Source organism: Bombina bombina, chromosome 5, assembly GCF_027579735.1.
Source record: "Bombina bombina isolate aBomBom1 chromosome 5, aBomBom1.pri, whole genome shotgun sequence".
Classification (NCBI taxonomy): Eukaryota; Metazoa; Chordata; class Amphibia; order Anura; family Bombinatoridae; genus Bombina; species Bombina bombina.
The window spans coordinates 896787791-896809481 of record NC_069503.1 but is presented as its reverse complement, the minus strand read 5'-3'; the positions used below and the strand labels follow the sequence as shown (position 1 = coordinate 896809481).

Below are 21691 nucleotides of genomic sequence, written 5' to 3'. Positions count from 1 at the left end.
AGATCTGAGAAAGGCCAGGACAATGTCCGTGTGAGCCTTTACTTGAGGAAGGGACGACGCTCAAATCAGAATGTCGTCCAAGTAAGGTACTACAGCAATGCCCCTTGGTCTTAGCACCGCCAGAAGGGACCCTAGTACCTATGAGAAAATCCTAGGAGCAGTGGCTAATCCGAAAGAAAACGCCACGAACTGGAAATGCTTGTCCAGGAATGCAAACCTTAGGAACCGATGATGTTCCTTGTGGATAGGAATATGTAGATACGCATCCTTGAAATCCACCTTGGTCATGAATTGACCTTCCTGGATGGAAGGAAGAAGTGTTCGAATGGTTTCCATCTTGAACGATGGAACCTTGAGAAACTTGTTCAAGATCTTGAGATCTAAGATTGGTCTGAACGTTCCCTCTTTTTTGGGAACTATGAACAGATTGGAGTAGAACCCCATCCCTTGTTCTCCTAATGGAACAGGATGAATCACTCCCATTTTTAGCAGGTCTTCTACCCAATGTAAGAATGCCTGTCTTCTTATGTGGTCTGAAGACAACTGAGACCTGTGGAACCTCCCCCTTGGAGGAAGCCCCTTGAACTCCAGAGAATAACCTTGGGAGACTATTTCTAGCGCCCAAGGATCCAGAACATCTCTTGCCCAAGCCTGAGCGAAGAGAGAGAGTCTGCCCCCCACCAGATCCGGTCCCGGATCGGGGGCCCGCATTTCATGCTGTCTTGGTAGCAGTGGCAGGTTTCCTGGCCTGCTTTCCTTTGTTCCAGCCTTGCATAGGTCTCCAGGCTGGATTGGCTTGAGAAGTATTACCTTCCTGCTTAGAGGACGTAGCCCTTGGGGCTGATCCGTTTCTGCGAAAGGGACGAAACTTAGGTTTATTTTTGGTCTTGAAAAGACCTATCCTGAGGAAGGGCGTGGCCCTTGCCCCCAGTGATCTCAGAGATAATCTCTTTCAAGTCAGGGCCAAAGAGTGTTTTCCCCTTGAAAGGAATGTCAAGCAATTTGTTCTTGGAAGACGCATCCGCTGCCCAAGATTTTAACCAAAGCGCTCTGCGCCACAATAGCAAACCCATTTTTTCCTTCGCCGCTAACCTAGCCAATTGCAAGGTGGCGTCTAGGGTGAAAGAATTAGCCAATTTAAGAGCACGAATTCTGTCCATAATCTCCTCATAAGAAGAAGAATTACTAATAATCGCCTTTCCTAGCTCATCAAACTAGAAACACGCGGCTGCAGTGACAGGGACAATGCATGCAATTGGTTGTAGAAGGGAACCTTGCTGAACAAAACATCTTTAGCAGACCTTCTAATTTTTTATCCATAGGATCTTGGAAAGCACAACTATCTTCTATGGGTATAGTGGCGCGCTTGTGTAGAGTAGAAACCGCCCCCTCGACCTTGGGGACTGTCTGCCATCAGTCCTTTCTGGGGTCGACTATAGGAAAACAATTTTATAAATATGGGGGGAGGTACTAAAGGTATACCGGGCCTGTCCCATTCTTTACTAACAATGTACGCCACCCGCTTGGATATAGGAAAAGCTTCGGGGGGCCCCGGGGCCTCTAAGAACTTTTCCATTTTACATAGTGGTTCTGGAATGACCAGATAATCACAATCATCCAAATTGGATAACACCTCCTTAAGCAGAGCGCGGAGATGTTCCAACTTAAATTTAAAAGTAATCACATCAGGTTCAGCTTGTTGAGAAATGTTTCCTGAATCTGAAATTTCTCCCTCAGACAAAACCTCCCTGGCCCCCTCAGACTGGTGTAGGGGCCCTTCGGAAACCATATCATCAGCGTTCTCATGCTCTACAGAATTTTCTAAAACAGAGCAGTCGCGCTTTCGCTGATAAGTGGGCATATTGGCTAAAATGTTTTTGATAGAATTATCCATTACAGCCGTTAAATGTTGCATAGTAAGGAGTATTGGCGCACTAGATGTACTAGGGGCCTCCTGTATGGGCAAGACTGGTGTAGACGAAGGAGGGGATGATGCAGTACCATGCTTACTCCCCTCACTTGAGGAATCATCTTGGGCATCATTTTTACTAATTTTTTTTTTTTTTTTTTTTTTTTTTTTTAATGACATAAAATACATATAGTTAAATGAGAAGGAACCTTGGTTTCCCCACAGTCAGAACACAATCTATCTGGTAGTTCAGACATGTTAAACAGGCATAAACTTGATAACAAAGCACAAAAAACGTTTTAAAATAAAACCGTTACTGTCACTTTAAATTTTAAACTAAACACACTTTATTACTGCAATTGCGAAAAAGTATGAAGGAATTGTTCAAAAATTCACCAAAATTTCACCACAGTGTCTTAAAGCCTTAAAAGTATTGCACACCAAATTTGGAAGCTTTAACCCTTAAAATAACGGAACCGGAGCCGTTTTTATATTTAACCCCTTTACAGTCCCTGGAATCTGCTTTGCTGAGACCCAACCAAGCCCAAAGGGGAATACGATACCAAATGATGCCTTCAGAAAGACTTTTCTATGTATCAGAGCTCCACACACATGCAGCTGCATGCCATGCTGTCCTCAAAAACAAGTGCGCCATACCGGCGCGAAAATGAGGCTCTGACTATGATTAGGGAAAGCCCCTAAAGAATAAGGTGTCTAAAACAGTGCCTGCCGATATAATCATATCAAAATACCCAGAATAAATGATTCCTCAAGGCTAAATATGTGTTAATAATGAATCGATTTAGCCCAGAAAAAGTCTACAGTCTTAATAAGCCCTTATGAAGCCCTTATTTACTATCTTAATAAACATGGCTTACCGGATCCCATAGGGAAAATGACAGCTTCCAGCATTACATCGTCTTGTTAGAATGTGTCATACCTCAAGCAGTAAGAGACTGCACACTGTTCCCCCAACTGAAGTTAATTTCTCTCAACAGTCCTGTGTGGAACAGCCATGGATTTTAGTTACGGTGCTAAAATCATTTTCCTCATACAAACAGAAATCTTCATCTCTTTTCTGTTTCTGAGTAAATAGTACATACCAGCACTATTTTAAAATAACAAACTCTTGATTGAATAATAAAAACTACAGTTAAACACTAAAAAACTCTAAGCCATCTCCGTGGAGATGTTGCCTGTACAACGGCAAAGAGAATGACTGGGGTAGGCGGAGCCTAGGAGGGATCATGTGACCAGCTTTGCTGGGCTCTTTGCCATTTCCTGTTGGGGAAGAGAATATCCCACAAGTAAGGATGACGCCGTGGACCGGACACACCTATGTTGGAGAAATAAGATATATACCTATAGAGGTTGAATTTGGTACATATTAAAAATATTTTTTTTAAAAAAGTAAAAAGCGCTAAGGACTTGATATATACAGGACAAAGCCTTACACATGTATCTATACAGTACATATAATCAGCAATAACAAGCAATCTGCTAATAATTGTGCAGATAATAGTGCACATCAATTCTAATAACAAATCCCTTCAATCTAGGGCTAGGTATAAATAACAAGCTCGGCACTATGTCATGCAAAGCATTGTCCCGAATCACCTGATTTAATATAAATACAAATGATGGCTCCTATTTTATTTCTGGGTTTCACATAAGCCAGAAGTAGTTGTAAACTTATACTGTCCTGAAAAAGTGAATCCTTTAGACTAAGGGCATAACCATAAAACACAATACCATGTGCAGGAGCTCATTGGAGTGAAACAGCTGGTGCCGTGCATCAGACCAATTAATAGCAAACCAACTAATCGATTATGAGATTTGTTGACAACTATTTTCATAATCGATTATTATCGACTATATTGATTAGTTGTTGCAGCTCTAGTGTGCGTGTATGTGTATATATATATATACACACACATACATACACACATTATGAATATATATATATATATATATAGTAAAAATTATAGAGATCAGCGCTAGAAGTGTATGAGTGTGCTGTTAGTCTTAATATATCTTCCCATCCACTACTGGAAAATATATATATACGCAAGACACTTGCCAGTTAGGCAGCAAACAGTCTCATTCAGTCAAGTGTGGCAAGTCTATGGATGTGTATTATTCATTAATATCCACAATGCTAGTTCCTGTGTGCTGTGGAGGAGTAGGCTGCTCGTCTGAGAGAAGAAGAATGATCCCCCGCAGGGCGAGGTTCCTCTTAGTGATCTAGAAGAGTGTGAGACAAAACAAGCGCCAAGAGGCACACTTCGTGTAGTACGTTCAGATAAATTACTTATACTGTAACAGTTGGAAAAAATCCGCTCTCATCTGGTTCAACCTCAACTTATGAGGTATGCAATAGGCACTTCTGTTAATGTACTCTTATCCCTTGTCGTCCTCCTGTATGTCCTCAGGTCTCCAATTCTTCCTTGGAGTCTGCAGAGTGTTTTTGGAACTCTGCAACCTATATTTAAAAGGGGACTGGATATATAGAGGATTTGGGATGAAACCGTCGGACTTGCACTCAGCTATGCAGAGGATACAGCAGACTGGTGTCTCCGGGATACACCTTTAGTGATGTGCACGCGCTAACTGTACACAAATACACAGCATGAGACTCATTTGTGTACAGTTAGCGCGTGCACATCACTAAACGTGTATCCCGGAGACACCAGTCTGCTGTATCCTCTGCATAGCTGAGTGCAAGTCCGACGGTTTCATCCCAAATCCTCTATATATCCAGTCCCCTTTTAAATATAGGTTGCAGAGTTCCAAGAACACTCTGCAGACTCCAAGGAAGAATTGGAGACCTGAGGACATACAGGAGGACGACAAGGGATAAGAGTATATTAACAGAAGTGCCTATTGCATACCTCATAAGTTGAGGTTGAACCAGGTGAGAGCGGATTTTTTCCAACTGTTACAGTATAAGTAATTTATCTGAACGTACTACACGAAGTGTGCCTCTTGGCGCTTGTTTTGTCTCACACTCTTCTATATATATATATATATATATATATATATATATATATATATATATATACACACATATACACACACACACATGCAGTATGCACACATATACATATATATATTTCTATGGCGATCACCCAGGAGCAGCCTCTTTTAGACCAGTGTGCTTTTCATAGAGGAAAACTTTACTAAAGCATATCAGTCTGATCCCGCCAAGTAAGGTCAGTCCAGCCCTGAAATACCAGGCAATTCTCCTCTGAACAAGGAACATGACAACCCCAGACGATCGTTTTGACCTCCTATGGGCCTCGTCAGTGAGGTGCAGCCACATTCCAAATTAATATGACCCTAGGGAGGTCTCCCTATGGGTGATGGGGGAAACCAGATGTGGACTACTTGCCCAGTGTGCTTAGCTTAGGAATGTGGCTGCACCTCACTGACGAGCCCATAGGAGGCCGAAACGATCGTCTGGGGTTGTCATGTTCCTTGTTCAGAGGAGAATTGCCTGGCATTTCGGGGCTGGACTGACATACTACAGGAAAGTTTTCCTCTGTGAAAAACACACTGGCCTGAAAGAGGCTGCTCCTGGGTGGTAAATCGCCATAGAACTAGCTGATGAGCTGTTGTTCGTTCCTGGTAGAGCGCCTTCCCTCTTTGTATGCAAATTATATATATATATATATATATATGTATATATATATACACACACACACACATATATATATATATATATATATATATATATATATATATATATATATATATATATATATATATAAATTGAGGTTGTGCCTATAATTGAGTGGACTATCAACTTTTTATACTAATTAGTGACTTAGTTTTTGACTACTAAACTATCATGACATTTTTCCAATGCTGCTTATACCTGTTATGTAGATCAATTAACTTGCAAATTTTAACTCCGCTCTATCCTTCCCAACTAATATTTTGGATATTGATCAGAGACCAAACATCTGAAGCATGAAAGTTTTCAACTTCTACTTGAGAAACCTATTACACTCAAATGTAATTTTTTGCACAACACATACAGCTATATTTTTTATACCTTCTATCTTCTCCATATTTTCAACAAAATTTAGTGAAATTCCTAAAGATTTAGATGAGCAGTAAAAACAAAGTTATATCAAAAATGCAAAGGTTCACATTTTGAGTTAAGATTTGTGGAAATAAACAAAAATGTGTCACACCAAGTCTTAATGAACAAGACTTAATTAAGAACATTTAGTAAAATATGTAGATATGAGAGTTATAAACTGAAATGGTAACTAAATAACTAATATACAAATAAAAAATAAAATACATACCGTTTTTGACCACTTCTGTTTCAGTTTGTAAGTAATCAGGTATTTCCAGGGAGATCAGCTGTCTTGATGTGCTGTTAGGATCATTTATATCGCTTAGATTCTGATCTTCACCATAGAAGTCCTTGGAACACCAAATGGAGTTGGTGTGTAACATGTGATTTTTCTCATTCTGTAAACAGTTGCTGTCAAGTATGCTACTAGACGGTTCCTGAAGTTGTGTACATGTGCGGTCAGTAGTAGGCTGTTTCTGAAGCTCTATAAATGTGTTTTCAAGCGTGGTAGATGGTTCCTCCAGCTGTGTACATGGGTAGTCTGTGGTAGACGGTTCCTGGAGCTGTGTACAAGTGCTGTCTATGGTAGAGAGTTCCTGAAGCTTTGTACAAGGGTTGTCTGTGGTAGGGGGTGCCTGTAGCTGTGTACAAGTGCTGTCTGTGGTAGGGGGTTCCTGGAGCTGTGTACAAGTGCTGTCTATGGTAGAGAGTTCCTGAAGCTTTGTACAAGGGTTGCCTGTTGTAGGGGGTGCCTGTAGCTGTGTACAAGTGCTGTCAATGGTAGGGGGTTCCTGAAGCTGCGAACAAGTCCTGTCTGTGGTAAGGGGTTCCTGAAGCTGCGAACAAGTCCTGTCTGTGGTAAGGGGTTCCTGAAGCTGTGTACAAGTGCTATATGTGGTAGGGAGTTCTTGAAGGTATGTACATGTGGTGACTGTGGTAGATGGTTCCTGAACCTTTACAGAAGTACTGTCTGTGGTAGAGGGTTCCTGAAGCTTTGTACAAGTGCTGTATATGGTAGATTGTTTATAAAGCTTTGTACAAGGGTGGTCTGTGGTAGACGGTTCCTGAAGCTTTGTACAAGGGTTGTCTGTGGTAGACGGTTCCTGAAGCTTTGTACAAGGGTTGTCTGTGGTAGAATGTTCATGAAGCTGTGTAAAAGTGCTGTCTGTGGTAGAGGGTTCCTGAAAATCATCATAATCCTCCTCAGAGTCAGAGCTACTTGGAGATGCCTCTACTTTTGGAATGCTCTCATCAGATGCATCTTCCACAAGTCTATTTACCCTCTTCAGAAAATGTTGAACCTTTTTTTTACAGATATGAAGACAGTTTTTACATACTTATATTTGTAAAATACACAGACATACAGCACAATAAACAAAAAGGGAGGTTTGCTTGTGAGAGGTAATGTATGACAAGGTCGGCAAATAACGGAATTATTATAAGGCAAAACAAATTTAATTTTAGTAAATACACGGAGATAATTATAAAGTTAAGTTTAAACCCCAATCATTATTAGCTTTGTACAGAGGATGTGACTGATTTTGCCCTTTTTACTGACAGGGATTAATAGAAAATTTTACAATGGGAAATAACGAAATGGAATGAGATTGTTGTCAAGCTGAAAACAAAACCTAAATTCGCAATAAAAAGTCCTAAAAAAGCAGATAATACATAATGCATATGTTTCTCTATGTAAGCTACGTGCTTTTTCAATTTCTATCACATTTAAAAATAGGAAAAATGGTATAATGAATGTAAAAAGGTTGCCTGTACAATGCACAATTTTGTTTCTGGACAAATGAGGGAATAGAATTAAAAAATAAGCCCTAGGATGTAGGAGATATCAATAATGGGAACTGTGTCACTGCTAACACATTGCAGTGTTCTCCCCAGGACCTTTTTAGCGTGCAAACAGCCGGCTGATTTTACTGACCACGTGGCTAAAATTTTAGCCCATATTAAGCTAAAATTAGATAATATTAAATATGTTCAATTTTTATTTAACACATTATCATTAAATACATTTATGTCAAATGATGCAATTAATTTGTGCTTTGGCTACCAGAAAATGATATAATATTATAAAATGGAAATTTATGCTTACCTGATAAATTTGTTTCTTTTACGATACGATGAGTCCACGGATTTCATCCTTACATATGGGATATCGCCTCCTGGTCAGCAGGAGGAGGAAAAGAGCACCACAGCAGAGCTGTATATAGCTTCTCCCTTCCTTCCCACTCCAGTCATTCGACCGAAGTTAGGAAGAGAAAGGAAAAGCCAAGGTGCAGAGGTGACTGAAGTTTAACAAAAGTAAAAGACCTGTCATACAAAAACAGGGTGGGCCGTGGACTCATCATATCTTCCCAGAAAAACAACAAACAGGAAAGAAGATCGACGAAACTCCTTAGTTGCCTGTAAGTAAAACTTCAAGGCACGGACCACGTCCAAATTACGTAACAGCCGCTCCTTCTTAGAAGAAGGATTAGGACACAAGGAAGGAACAACAATTTCCTTACTAATATTTTTATTTGAAACAACCTTAGGAAGAAAACCAGGTTTGGTACGTAACACTACCTTATCCAAATGAAAAATAAGATAAGGAGAATCACATTGTAATGCTGAAAGCTCAGATACTCTGCGAGCAGAAGAAATAGCAACCAAAAACAAAACTTTCAAATATAATAACTTAATATCTATGGAATGCATAGGTTCAAACGGAACCCCTTAAAGAACTTTTAAGAGCTAAATTCAAACTCCAAGGAGGAGTAATTGGTCTAAATACAGGTGTGATTCTAGTCAGAGCCTGACAAAAAGATTGGACCTCTAGAACATCTGCCAGACGCTTGTGTAACAAAACAGATAAAGCAGAAATATGTCCTTTTAAGGAACTTGCTGAAAATCCCGTCTCCAATCCTTCTTGGAGAAAAGACGAAATCCTGGGAATCCTAACCCTACTCCATGAATAGCCCTTGGATTCGCACCAAGAAAAAATATTTACGCCATATCTTATGGAAATTTTTTCTAGTAACAGGCTTACGTGCCTGACTCAAGGAATCTATGACCAAATCAGAAGAAAAAAAAAAACTCGCTTAGACAAAATTAAGCGTTCAATCACCAAGCAGAAAGCTGCATAAAAACTAGATTCGTAAGGGCCCCGGAAATAGAAGGACTATCCACAATGGAAGTGTCCATGGTGGGTAAGATGACATGCCCACCAGATCGCCGTACCAAGACCTGCAAGGCCACGCAGGAGCGACGAGGATCACCAAAGCCCTCACCTGTTTGACTTGAGAAATCACCTGGGGAAGGAGAGCAAATGGAGGGAAAACATAAAATAGACTGAAAAACCAAGGCACTGCGAAGGCATCTATCAGCTCGGCCTGGGGATCCCTAAACCTGAATCCGTATCTTGGAAGCTTGGCATTCCGGCGAGACGCCAAAAGATCCAACTCCGGCATGCCCCATCTGAGAATCAGGTTGGCAAATACCTCCGAACGAAGTTACCATTCTCCCGGATGAAATGTCTGTCTGCCCAGAAGATCCGCTTCCCAGTTTTCTACACCTGGGATGTGAATCGCCGACAGAGAACAAGAGTGAGACTCCGCCCACTGAATTATCTTGACAACTTCTGTCATCGCTAAGGAACTCCTTGTTGTTCCCCGATGATTAATGTAAGCTACAGCCGGAATGTTGTCCGACTGGAATCTGATTAATTTAGCTGAAACCAACTGAGGCCAAGCCTGAAGCGCAATGAATCACTCTCAACTCTAGGACATTGAGGGGGAAGTAGAGACTCCGATCAAGACCATACACCCTGGGCCCTCAGGGAGTTCCAAACTGCTCCCCATCCTAACAGGCTGGCATCCGTTGACACCATCAACCATGAGGGTCTGCGGAAGCATGTCCTCTGGGATAGAAGATCCAGTGACAACTACCACAGAAGAGAGTACTCTGTCTCCTGATCTAGAACTATTTGAGGAGACAGCGTTGTATAAAACTCCATTCCACTGTCTGAGCATGGTCAGTTGCAGAGGACTGAGATGAAACCGAGCAACCGTAATGATACACTGAGCCACTGACGGCCGAGGATTGGACTGAAGTGCTCGACATGTGTACAGAAACTTTAATCTTCTAACCTCCGTCAAAAAGATTTTCATAGATAGAGAGTCAATTGGAGTTCCCAAGAAGGGAACCCTTGCCTGTGGAACTAGCGAACTCTTTACCAGATTTACCTTCCACCCATGAGTCCTCAGGAAGGATAGAACAAAGTCGGTATGAGACTTTGCCAGTTGATAAAACCACGCCTGGATCAGCATATCGTCCAGATAAGGCGCCACTACAATGCCCCGTGGTCTTAGAACCGCCAGTAGAGACCCCAGAACCGTCAGGAACTTGCAATGATCTCTGCGGATAAGAACATGAAGATATGCATCCTTTAATCCACCAATATTAGAACTGAAACAATCACTCCCAGGTCCGAGAGGTGACCTATGCAGTGTAAGGACGGCTCTCCCTTTATATGATCCTCAGATAATCTAGGAAGCAGAAACTGCCTCTTGGAGGAAAACATTCAAGCTTGAAACTCGAGTGAGAACGTGACGCAACAGCAGGCTATGTGTTCACCAAGATCTTAGTCATAGAACACACAGCCATAAAACTAAGGTTCTATCGAAATATACCAAAAGCCGGAACAGAGCAACCTACGCTCCCAGAGTGATAACTAGAAGGGAGAAGTGAAATAAATGAATGAACCAATATGCCGCCACACCAGTGACGGCAGTAAAGGACACAGATGGTCGCCGTTGGAAACTCTGGAGTGTGTCCCATAACCAAATTGAGCCCATTAGGACTATCCGCTAGGGGTAGCTAAGTTCACAAAGTGAGTTTCGAAACCACTCCTCCCCTAAGGAATGACATCCAGCCTCCTAGCTGATACGGCTATGGGAAACTGTTAATATAGAGAACGCCCAAGGCACCAATTCCATCTGAAATGGAAATTCTCAGCAACATGGAGAAACCGTGAGAACATTAATTTTTCAAGCAATGCTAAGCCCTATGTAAAAACATAGAATGCCTCAAAACCCAGAGTGGAGTGCGAAATGACAGGCAGGGCACTGCATGCGGCCATAAAATTGCGAGTTGAAATAAAGGTCTGGAAAGCATCCCAACCGACAGGGCCATGGGGGGAATGTCCTGCTTGAGAGTTGAGTCACAGCCAGTTCTACTGTAGGAGAAATATCTGGACAGTTGTTAACAGACTCCCAAACAGCAATCGCCGAAGAGGGAATAGCTGTTCTTTCAATTCTGAAAAATTAACTCTATGCTAGAGTGCGTTTATCTCATCCTCAGTCCTAAGGGATGAACTAACAAAGAAAAACAGCTGAAAGGCATTAAATACAATGCCCACAGAACAAAACTGTTTCTTTAATTTTAAGGAAAACTCATGCTTGTGAGAGGTTGTACCATCCTACGTCACAAAGGATGATTGAATAAACAAAAACAGCCACAATTCCCGAAATAAAATTCATACAGAAAAAAATGTTACTGTCTCTTTAAATTTTAAAAGAATGGTTTATTTCTGTCGTGCATAAACCAGCCAAAAACAACATAAACAGTGTTGCAAACAGACATCGCTATGAAAAGCAAAAGCAAGGTCTTAGCTAGGAACCGCAGAGCACTGCCTGTGGGTCATAAATTAGTTTGGGCACCACATGTAGAAGAACCATTCAGAATAGTAACTCCTGTAGCAATGTTTTCTACCTTGTGACATAACTACAAGTAGAGTGTGAAGGAAACGCAGATAGTGCATATGGACATAAAATTTCAAGGAACACCGATAGGAGAACCTTGTGGCATAACTGGACTATTGATAACAGACTCCCAAACAGCAATTGTTGTTTTAGAGGGAATAAGATCAGAAAGAAATATTTTTTAATACATTCTTAACATAAAAAAAACGTTACTGCTCCTTTAAATGTGAAAAATAACGTTATACTTGAGTGCTCTTGTTTCATCCTAAATCACAAAAGAGGAATAAACAAAGAACAGCTGAAAATCATTTAATAAAATGTACACAGAATAAACGTTACTGTTCCTTTAAATCTTAAAAGGAACTCCATATGTTGTGTGCTGTTTTCATCCTACGTCATCAAAGGATGAATTTAACAAATAAATATGTACACGCGAAAAAGGAAATTTATGCTTACCTGATAAATGTATTTCTTTTACGATATGACGAGTCCACGGATTTCATCCTTACTTGTGGGATATCGCCTCCTGGTCAGCAGGAAGTGGCAAAGAGCTCCACAGCAGAGCTGTATATATAGCCCCTCCCTTCCCTCCCTTTCCAGTCATTCGACCGAAGTTAGGAAGAGAAAGGAAAGGCCAAGGAGTAGAGGTGACTGAAGTTTAACAAAAAATACAAATCTGTCTGAAGATAACAGGGTGGGCCGTGGACTTGTCATATCGTAAAAGAAATACATTTATCAGGTAAGCATAAATTTCCTTTTATTTTACAAGATATGACGAGTCCACAGATTTCATCCTTACTTGTGGTATACAATACCAAAGCTATAGGACACAGATGAAAGGGAGGGACAAGACAGGAACCTAAACGGAAGGCACCACTGCTTGAAGATCCTTTCTCCCAAAAACAGCCTCAGAAGAAACAAAAGTATCAAATTTGGAAAATTTGGAAAAAGAATGAAGAGAAGACCAAGTTGCAGCCTTGCAAATCTGTTCAACAGAAGCATCATTTTAAAATGCCCATGAGGAAACCACAGCCCTAGTGGAATGAGCTGTAATTCTTTCAGGAGGCTGCTGTCCAGCAGTCTCATATGCCAAACGGATGTAACTCTTCAGCCAAAAAGAAAGAGGTAGCCGTAGCCTTCTGACCCCTACGTTTCCCGGCAAAAACCACAAACAATGAAGATGCTTGTCTAAAATCCTTAGTCGCCTGCAAGTAAAACTTTAAGGAGCAAACTACATCTAAGTTATGTAACATACACTCCTTCTTAGAAGAAGGGTTAGGACATAATCAAGGAACAACAATTTCCTGATTAATATTCTTGTTAGAAACAACCTTAGGAAGAAACCCAGGTTTGGTACGTAACACCACCTTATCAGCATGGAAAATAAGATAAGGTGTTTCACATTGTAAAGCCGAAAGCTCAGAAACTTTGCGAGCAGAAGAAATAGCAACCAAAAATAAAAACTTTCCAAGATAATAACTTAATATCTATGGAATGCATGGGTTCAAACGGAACCCCTTGAATAACTTTAAGAAATAAATTCAAACTCCAAGGAGGAGCAATTGGTCTAAACACAGGCCTGATTCTAGCTAGAGCCTGACAAAAAGATTGAACGTCTGGAATATCTGACAGACATTTGTGTAGCAGAATAGACAAAGCAGAAATCTGTCCCTTTAAGGAACTTGCAGACAACCCTTTCTCCAATCCTTATTGGAGAAAAGCTAAAATCCTAGGAATCCTAACCCTACTCCATGAGTAGCCCATGGATTCACACCAATAAAGATATTTACACCATATCTTATGGTAAATCTTTCTAGTAACAGGCTTCCGTGCCTCAATCAAAGTATCAATGACCGAATCAGATAACCCTCGCTTGGATAAAAGCAAGCGTTCAATCTCCAAGCAGTTAGCTGCAGAGAAACTAGATTCGGGTGATGGAAGGGTCCCTGAATGAGAAGGTCTTGCCTCAATGGAAGCTTCCACGGTGGCAGAGAGGACATGTCCACCAGATCCGCATTCCAAATCCTGCGCGGCCACGCAGGAGCGATTAGAATTAGTGAAGCCCTCTCCTGTTTGATCCGAGCAATAACCCGGGGAAGGAGAGCAAACGGTGGAAACACATAAGCTAGGCTGAACAACCAAGGCACTGTCAAGGCAACTATCAATTCGGCCTGAGGATCCCTTGATCTGGATCCGTATCTTGGGAGCTTGGCATTCTGACGAGACGCCATCAGATCCAATTCCGGTCTGCCCCACCTGAGAATCAGAATATTAATTGGAAGTAGAGACTCCGACCGAGTCCACACATCCTGAGCCTTCAGGGAATTCCAGACTGCACCCCAACCTAGTAAGACTGGCATCCGTTGTCACTATCACCCATGAGGGTCTGCGGAAGCACGTCCCTTGGGACAGATGATCCTGCGACAACCACCAAAGAAGAGCGTCTCTTGTCTCCTGATCCAGATCTATCTGAGGAGACAAATTTGCATAATCTCCATTCCACTGTCTGAGCATGCTCAGTTGTAGAGGTCTGAGACTGAATTATGTCCATTGCCGCCAGCATCAATCCAATTACCTCCATGCACTGTGCCACTGAAGGCCGAGGATTGGACTGAAGGGCTCGACATGTATTCAGAATCTTTAACTTCCTGACCTCCGTCAAGAAGATTTTCATGGATACAGAATCTATTAGAGTTCCCAGGAAATGAACCCTTGTCTGTAGAATTAGTGAACTCTTTTCTACATTCACCTTCCACCCGTGAGTCCTTAGAAAGGACAGAACCATGTCGGTATGAGACCTTGTTAGATGATAAGACGATGCCTGGATCAGAATCTCGTCCAAATAAGGCGCCACTGCAATGACCCACAGTCTGAGTACTGCCAGTAGAGACCCTAGAACCTTGTGAAGATCCTGGGTGCCGTGGCCAGCCCGAAGGGAAGAGCCACGAACAGAAAATGTTTGTCCAGAAAGCAAACCTTAGAAACTGGTAATGAACTCTGTGGGCAGGAATGTGAAGATATGCATCCATTAAGCCCACGGTAGTCCTATATTGACCCTCCTGGATCAATGAAAGAATTGTCTGAATCCTCTCCATCTTGAAGGACAGGACTCTGAGAAACTTGTTTAGACTATTGAGATCTAAAATGGGTCTGAACGTTCCCTCTTGTTTCGGAACCACGAAAAAATGTGAGTAAAACCCCTGCCCCTGTTCCAGAATTGGAACGGGACGAATCCCATAGTGAAGAGGTCTTTACACAACGTAAGAACACCTCTCTTTTTATCTGGTCTACAGACAATCGAGAAGAAGAAACCTTCCCCTTGGGAAGGAATCTTTGAACTCCAGTTGATACCCCCCTGGGACATGATATCTAGTGTCCAGAGATCCTGAACGTCTCTTATCCAAGCCTGGACAAAGAAAAAAGTCTGGCCCCTACGAGATCCGATCCCGAATCGGGGGCCACCCCACAAGCTGTCTTGGTAGCAGCAGCAGACTCCTTGGGTTGATTACCTAGTCCCAAGATTGTAAATATTACCCCTCCTAAATAATGGGAGAGGAAGAAAGGACTCCCTTGAAATTGCAAAAGAAACGAAAATTACTCTGTCGTCCCTTTTGCTTAGATGATTTATCTTCAGGGAGGAAGAGACCCTTATCTCCTGTAATGTCAGAATTAATTTCCTTCAAGATAGGCCCGAACAGGGTCCTCCCCTTGCAAGGAATAGTCAAAAAACGATTTTAGCTAACACATCTGCAGGTCAAAGTTTCAATCAAAAGACACTGCATGCTAAGATGGACTTTATAACTGAAACAGCTAAGTTCAAGGATGTAATTATTGTGTGCCGCTGTTCCATCCTAAGACACAAAGGAGGAAAACACACCAAGGAAAAGCAGTAAGGTCCTAACAAAAGAAGACCCTGACTGGAATAACTGAAACTATTTACTTATTGTATAAAAGTCAAGTACAGTCGCGTGCGATAGTGCATCACCAGCTTCAGAAAAATATGTGCAAAGTTGGGTACTTGCCAATCTTAGAATTTCGGCAAGGCGCCAATAAAAGAGCACTCACGGAACAAAGAGAACTTAATTCTCTTTCAATGAAGGGTGAAAAAGGAATAAAATCTTCCCATAGGAAGCGATACTGTTTCTTTAATGAAATACATGTGTGGATTGGGTACTTGCGAAGAGCAGCAAATCACCCGTAAAGGTCGCAAGGCGCTGCTCATGTTATCTCCGCTTGTGTTATCCATATCTCTAAAAGGAAGGTTAACAAACAGTTGAAAGACAGTTGCAAACTCAACGCAGAAAAAAGTTACTTGTCCTTTAAATCTCAAAGTAACCAATTATAGCGTATTGTTATATCATCCTACATCACGATGGATAAAAAAAAAAAAAAAAACAGTCATAAAGACCTTAATAAAAAGTACATCGATTTTTTTTTTTTTTAAATTTGCACTGTCACTTTAAATTGTAAAAATATGACTCATTGCTGTCACTCAAAAACAATCCATCTTATACTCATAGTAATAAGGCAACACCAAAAAAATTACTATGTACATCAAAAGCAACCATTCTGCAAACAACCGCAGAGCACTGTCTTCGTGACAAAAATTTATTTGGGCACAATCTTATAAAATATTCTTGATTGGGAAGCCCAGAATTACCAGACTCCTGACATGCAAAACTGAGGAGGGAGTAATTAGGTCAGGATGAATCATACTAAAAACGTGACTGTCACTTTAAATTTTAAAAGAAAAAACACACACTCTTTTCTTTTCATTTTAACATCCCTCAGCAGGGTCCCCGTTTAGAGCGTAATAATATCCTCTAGTAACAGGCTTCCGTTCACTGCAATAGGGGAACCAAGGCTACGATCCGACATACTGTCAGTCGTTCAGCTAGCCTACTATAGGGAAAAAGTGTCTGTGCAGACTAAGACTCAATAATGCTTTTAATGGTACTGAAACAAGCCAAGTAAATGGCGTCCTTAAGACCGCCCCTCCTGGGCGGTGACGTAGCAGACAACTCCCGGGCGGCAAGTAAGACTTAGGGAACCACCGGGAGAACTACATAAACCCTTCTATAGACATAGTGTCCCACACCCCGGACATCTGCTCCACCGACATGCCAGATCATAATGACCCGCTGGGAACAATAATAAAAACAGAAAGGGCGCAAAAGGATAAAGCGTCCCCAAAGGACTGCCCTTCGTGGGCGTATACAGAGTCTGATAAAGACATCTCCCAGTCGCCATCTTAACCGCCGGGAGATGTACCAAAGTGTACAAAAAACGTCCCCATAACACCGCATAACCGCAAATACCCTCCATTATCTAGGGAGAAGCGGCCAGTCACACACAGTATCACCCGGTCTGCAGTATTACATATGTAAACACCGAGCAAAATATTATAAGGGGAACCCTGTTTTAAAGACTAGCTTTTACAAGGGGAACCCTAATTAAAAACATAGCTGTCTAGTCTCATCTCCCAGGAAGGAGAATTACATACCGGAATAAGGAGCCCTTCACTCTGAGGGCTGCTATACACCATGAGAGAGGCCAACGTCTTCTGAGCCCGTTCTTCTTCTATGCCCAGGAAATAAAAATGGCACTTACCTCCAACTGCAGACAGCAAAGCAGCTCTCAGGCGTGTGAAGTCCTACTGCTCACATGGACCTAAGGATAATAGGGAAAAACACTGAGTAAGATCTCTCAGATTTTTCCCCTAAAAGGGCAGCATACAATTTATGGGAGGCGCAGTGAGAATAAAATCCCACAAGTTCCCATTGCTTTGAAGCCACCAAATGGCTTCTCTTTTTGTACTGAAGAGATTGATTTGGTCTAGGCTAAACCCCAGAACAAAGTAGCACACTGTGGCACCACTTTAAAAATAATAAACTCTTGATTGAAGAAAACTATAACTAACACCTCACTCTGCCTCTTCCTATCACTAACACAGGCAAAGAGAATGACTTGGGGGGAGGGAAGGGAGGGGCTATATATACAGCTCTGCTGTGGAGCTCTTTGCCACTTCCTGCTGACCAGGAGGCGATATCCCACAAGTAAGGATGAAATCCGTGGACTCGTCATATCTTGTAAAAGAAACATGTTACTGACTCTTAAATCAAAACGTAACCATTTATTGTAAAAAAGGAAACTTTTCTCTGTTTCTTATAATGTGCGCATGTAAATAGCCAAACCGTCTAAGGGAACAATTTAGCCTTATCCCTCAGCCTTAGGCTGCTGAGGTGCCTGCCGGAATCGGCAAACTAACTCCTCCAGAACTGCACCGCAACCAGGAAGACAGACACCGGTCCTAATTACGCCAAATATATTGACAACGTGTAATAGGACCAGTGACTGCACAACTTCCTCTTGCGCAGTGTAAATTAAAATACTCCGGAAGAGAAGGGGGGAAAAAAAGGCACGCAATGCAAACGCCGCGTCCCCAAGGACAGCCCGTCGTGGGCGTTTACAAAAAGGGAAGCTCCTGGTCGGCATGATGTTTATGGCCGCCAGGAGAAGTTTGCGAATGTAAAATCCAATGTGCAATAAAAATAATCTCTGCTCCCTCTTGAAGAAAACCAAACAAAAAATAAACGAAGCAGTCATCTCCCAGTCGGCATGATTGTTATGTAACTGCCGGGAGATGTGACACTGCAATTCATTAACGTGTCCCTTCTGACTGAAAAAGGAGAATAACAACAATAAGCACAGTAAAAGCAAAGCCCAATTACGCTCGCAGAGAGCGATGCCAGAACAGTCATCTCCCGGGCAGTATGTCTGACTATGCAACCGCCGGGAGATGCGTGACAATAGATTGTCCTGCGTGCAGCTGTCAACTATAATCTCCTAAATATAGAGGAGAAATTATACCTGAATAAAATATAAAGTGCCCATAACTTACCAAGGGCTTCCTTATATATCCCATACACAATGTGAGTGGCCATTAATACTTCTGAGTTTTCTCTTCTTTTAACCCCAGAATAAAAATCGGCACTTACCTCACATCCTGCCCGACAGCAAAGGCAGCTCCCAGGTGTGTGAAGTCCCATTCCTTCACATGGACCTATGAATTAAAAGAAAACACTGAGAAATATCCCTCAGATTTTTCTAGGTTAGGGCAGCAACAGTATATGGGAGGCGCCTTAAAAGCCACCAAATGCTTCTCTTTGTACTGAAGAGACTGATCTGGTCTAGGCTACATCCTATAGCAAAATAGCACACTTTGGCACCATTTTTTAAAAATAATAAACTCTTGATTGAAGAATCTAAACTAACACCTCACTTTACCTCTTCCTATCACTAACACAGGCAAAGAGAATGACTGGAGTGGGAGGGAAGGGAGGAGCTATATATACAGCTCTGCTGTGGTGCTCTTTGCCTCCTCCTGCTGACCAGGAGGCGCTATCCCATAAGTAAGGATGAAATCCGTGGACTCATCGTATCTTGTAAAAGAAAATATTACCCTGACCCCACCCAGCTAATTCATAAATGTCAAACTAAATACAGGATGTACTTTGCACCTGCTCGCACCCTCACCCAGTCTGCTGCCTCTATTATGTTGCAGCAGTTCCCATAAAAAATATAATTGCTATCACTATTTCATGGTATCTGCTGTATTATTTAAAAAGCTCCTAAGTTGTGCAGCTGAAGTATGATGTCTTACCACCCACTATTGGCAGCAACAGTTTTGTACAATTCAGGTAATATGTAGCAGCTGCCATAATATTTAAGGCACACTGCAAGTATACTCTTGTTGCATGTATATCATAGTGCCGTTAGAACAAACAAAAACAATAGCGGGTCTTGTCTACAAAATAAACTGAACAGCTGTAACATGACTATTCACTGAGTAATGGTATCACTACTCAGCTATCACATCAAGCAGAAATAACAGATGAGAAATATACATTTTCCCATTTATTAATCCTGCAAAGTCAGTAACTCTTGAATGCGCAGTAGTGTGTCATTGGGCACTTTAGTTAAACAAAACAAACAAAAAAATACTTCTAACACTATTTAACAGTCATAACAACAATATTACAAATCTGTAGCTATAACTTTTTTTTATTTTGTATGTTCCACCAACGTTCTTGAAAATAACATGGGGCACCATTTATTATATAGAAAGGGAACCACTGTAGACTGCATTCATGGTTAACGCTGCTCATTTGCTGCCTGCATATATCATTGCACAATCTCCGCTGACACTGGCTTTCATGTGTCCAATCGCTCAAGAGCAGGGCCTGTCAATCACTTCAAACAAACTTGAGGTGGTAGAGAGGTTAGGAAGGTGCAGTATTAAAACTGCAGCTTCTTAACTAGCAAATGGCAGGCTTTACTGCAAGGGCTCTCAAGCTACCTCACCGGCTTAATAAATGGATGGTATCTAAGCACTTTAAGTTAGAAATTAAAGGGACATGAAACCCAAAAAAAATAGTCATGATTTTGAAAAAGCATGCAATTTTAAAAAAACTTTCCAATTTACTTCTATTATATAATTTGCTTAATTCTCTTTATATCCTTTATTGAAGAGCATATATAAATAGGCTCAGTAGCTGCTGATTGGTGGCTGCACAGATACCTTGTGTAATTGGCTCACCCATGTGCATTGCTGTTATTCAACAAAGGTTATCTGAAAAATTAAGTAAATTAAATAGAGGTAAATTGGAGTGTTTAAAATGGTATTCTCTATCTGAATCAAGAAAGAAAAATCTTGGGTTTCATGTCCCTTTAACCTAATCTATTTTAGACATTGCTGCACTATTTTGGCTGCCATAAGCTAAATGAATTTCTTAAGCCACAAATACAAATAATTAACTTATAGATATTGGCTCTATGATATACTTGAGATAATGACAAGGTCACAAAATAAATTTCATGCATTACCTTGTTTAAAGTTTTGCTTTTTGGTGTTTTTTCCTCAGATTCATCTGTGAAGAAGATATGCTTGTTTTTGGCATTTACAGGCCTGTGCATGTCCAGAAACTGGGACCTGTGTTTAACTCCTCTCTCAAGATAGGTCAGAGTCCTGTGGCTAAAGCGAGAAATTGTTCCGTATCTGTAAAGACAGAAAGTTTCCTCACAAAGGTCAAGTAAGATATAGAATTCTTATGCCAAAGGCCATTTTAAATGGTTAAAAAAAAAGATGGATTCGATAGACAAAGCAGGGAAAGAGTCTATAGTTCAATTCATTTTCCTGGGTGCTTTGTTTATAAGACAAAGCGTATTTTGAATGGAACCCCCCCACCCCCACAGGAACAGTTACCCACACCAGAAAATATGTATTTTTAAAATATAATTTGCCCAATAAAAACAAACAATGTTTGAAAATATTTTAACAATAGAAAGCAATAAAGAATATTTTAACTTCTCAAATACCTCATTATATGAATAACAAATTTGTATTTTTTTATGAATAGCAACGGGGAGGAAGTGCCATACATGAAAATAGAGAAGAGGTTCTTACTTTTGCCCTGTTCCATGTTTAAGTCCCAAAATGGTGGAAGCTTCTTCAAGCACATCACATGGGTTCTCATCTGCATCTAATTCATGACTGAGGATGAAATTAATATCATATATTTTTTATTTTTGGGGGAAAAAAAAAACAAACAAGGACAATTATACTAGGTTTCAGTGTATGTAACACCCCCACATTTACCCACAAGCATTTGCTTATTTACTTTCTAATAAAAAATTTGCTCAGTCATAAGAAATTCTCTGTTATGCATGGGGGCTTGATTTGTCACCCCAGTAACCCAGACATAAATAAGGGCCAGTAAAAAAGACACATGAAAGAGAATCAACTAATCATGTTAAAAATATGCTGCTACTCCCTTTGCGGGGGGTTACAATACATATTTAGAAGTCAACAGTGATAAAATTACATGCTCTAACAAATGAGAGCACATAGTTTTTTCCCCCTATAATGTCCCTTTCATGATG

At 41.1% G+C, this 21691-nt stretch overlaps 1 protein-coding gene across 1 annotated transcript in view; it reads right to left on the bottom strand.

The window, feature by feature from the left end:
* Positions 1-21691, bottom strand: part of TGS1 (trimethylguanosine synthase 1) — a 219883-nt gene that overhangs the window by 164581 nt on the left and 33611 nt on the right. The window contains exons 6-8 of the mRNA XM_053715049.1: positions 21216-21302; positions 20636-20807; positions 6226-7297 (exon numbers count right to left, since the gene is read on the bottom strand). Of these exons, the coding sequence (XP_053571024.1) occupies positions 6226-7297; positions 20636-20807; positions 21216-21302 (1331 nt within the window). The remainder of the gene's footprint in view (positions 1-6225; positions 7298-20635; positions 20808-21215; positions 21303-21691) is intronic.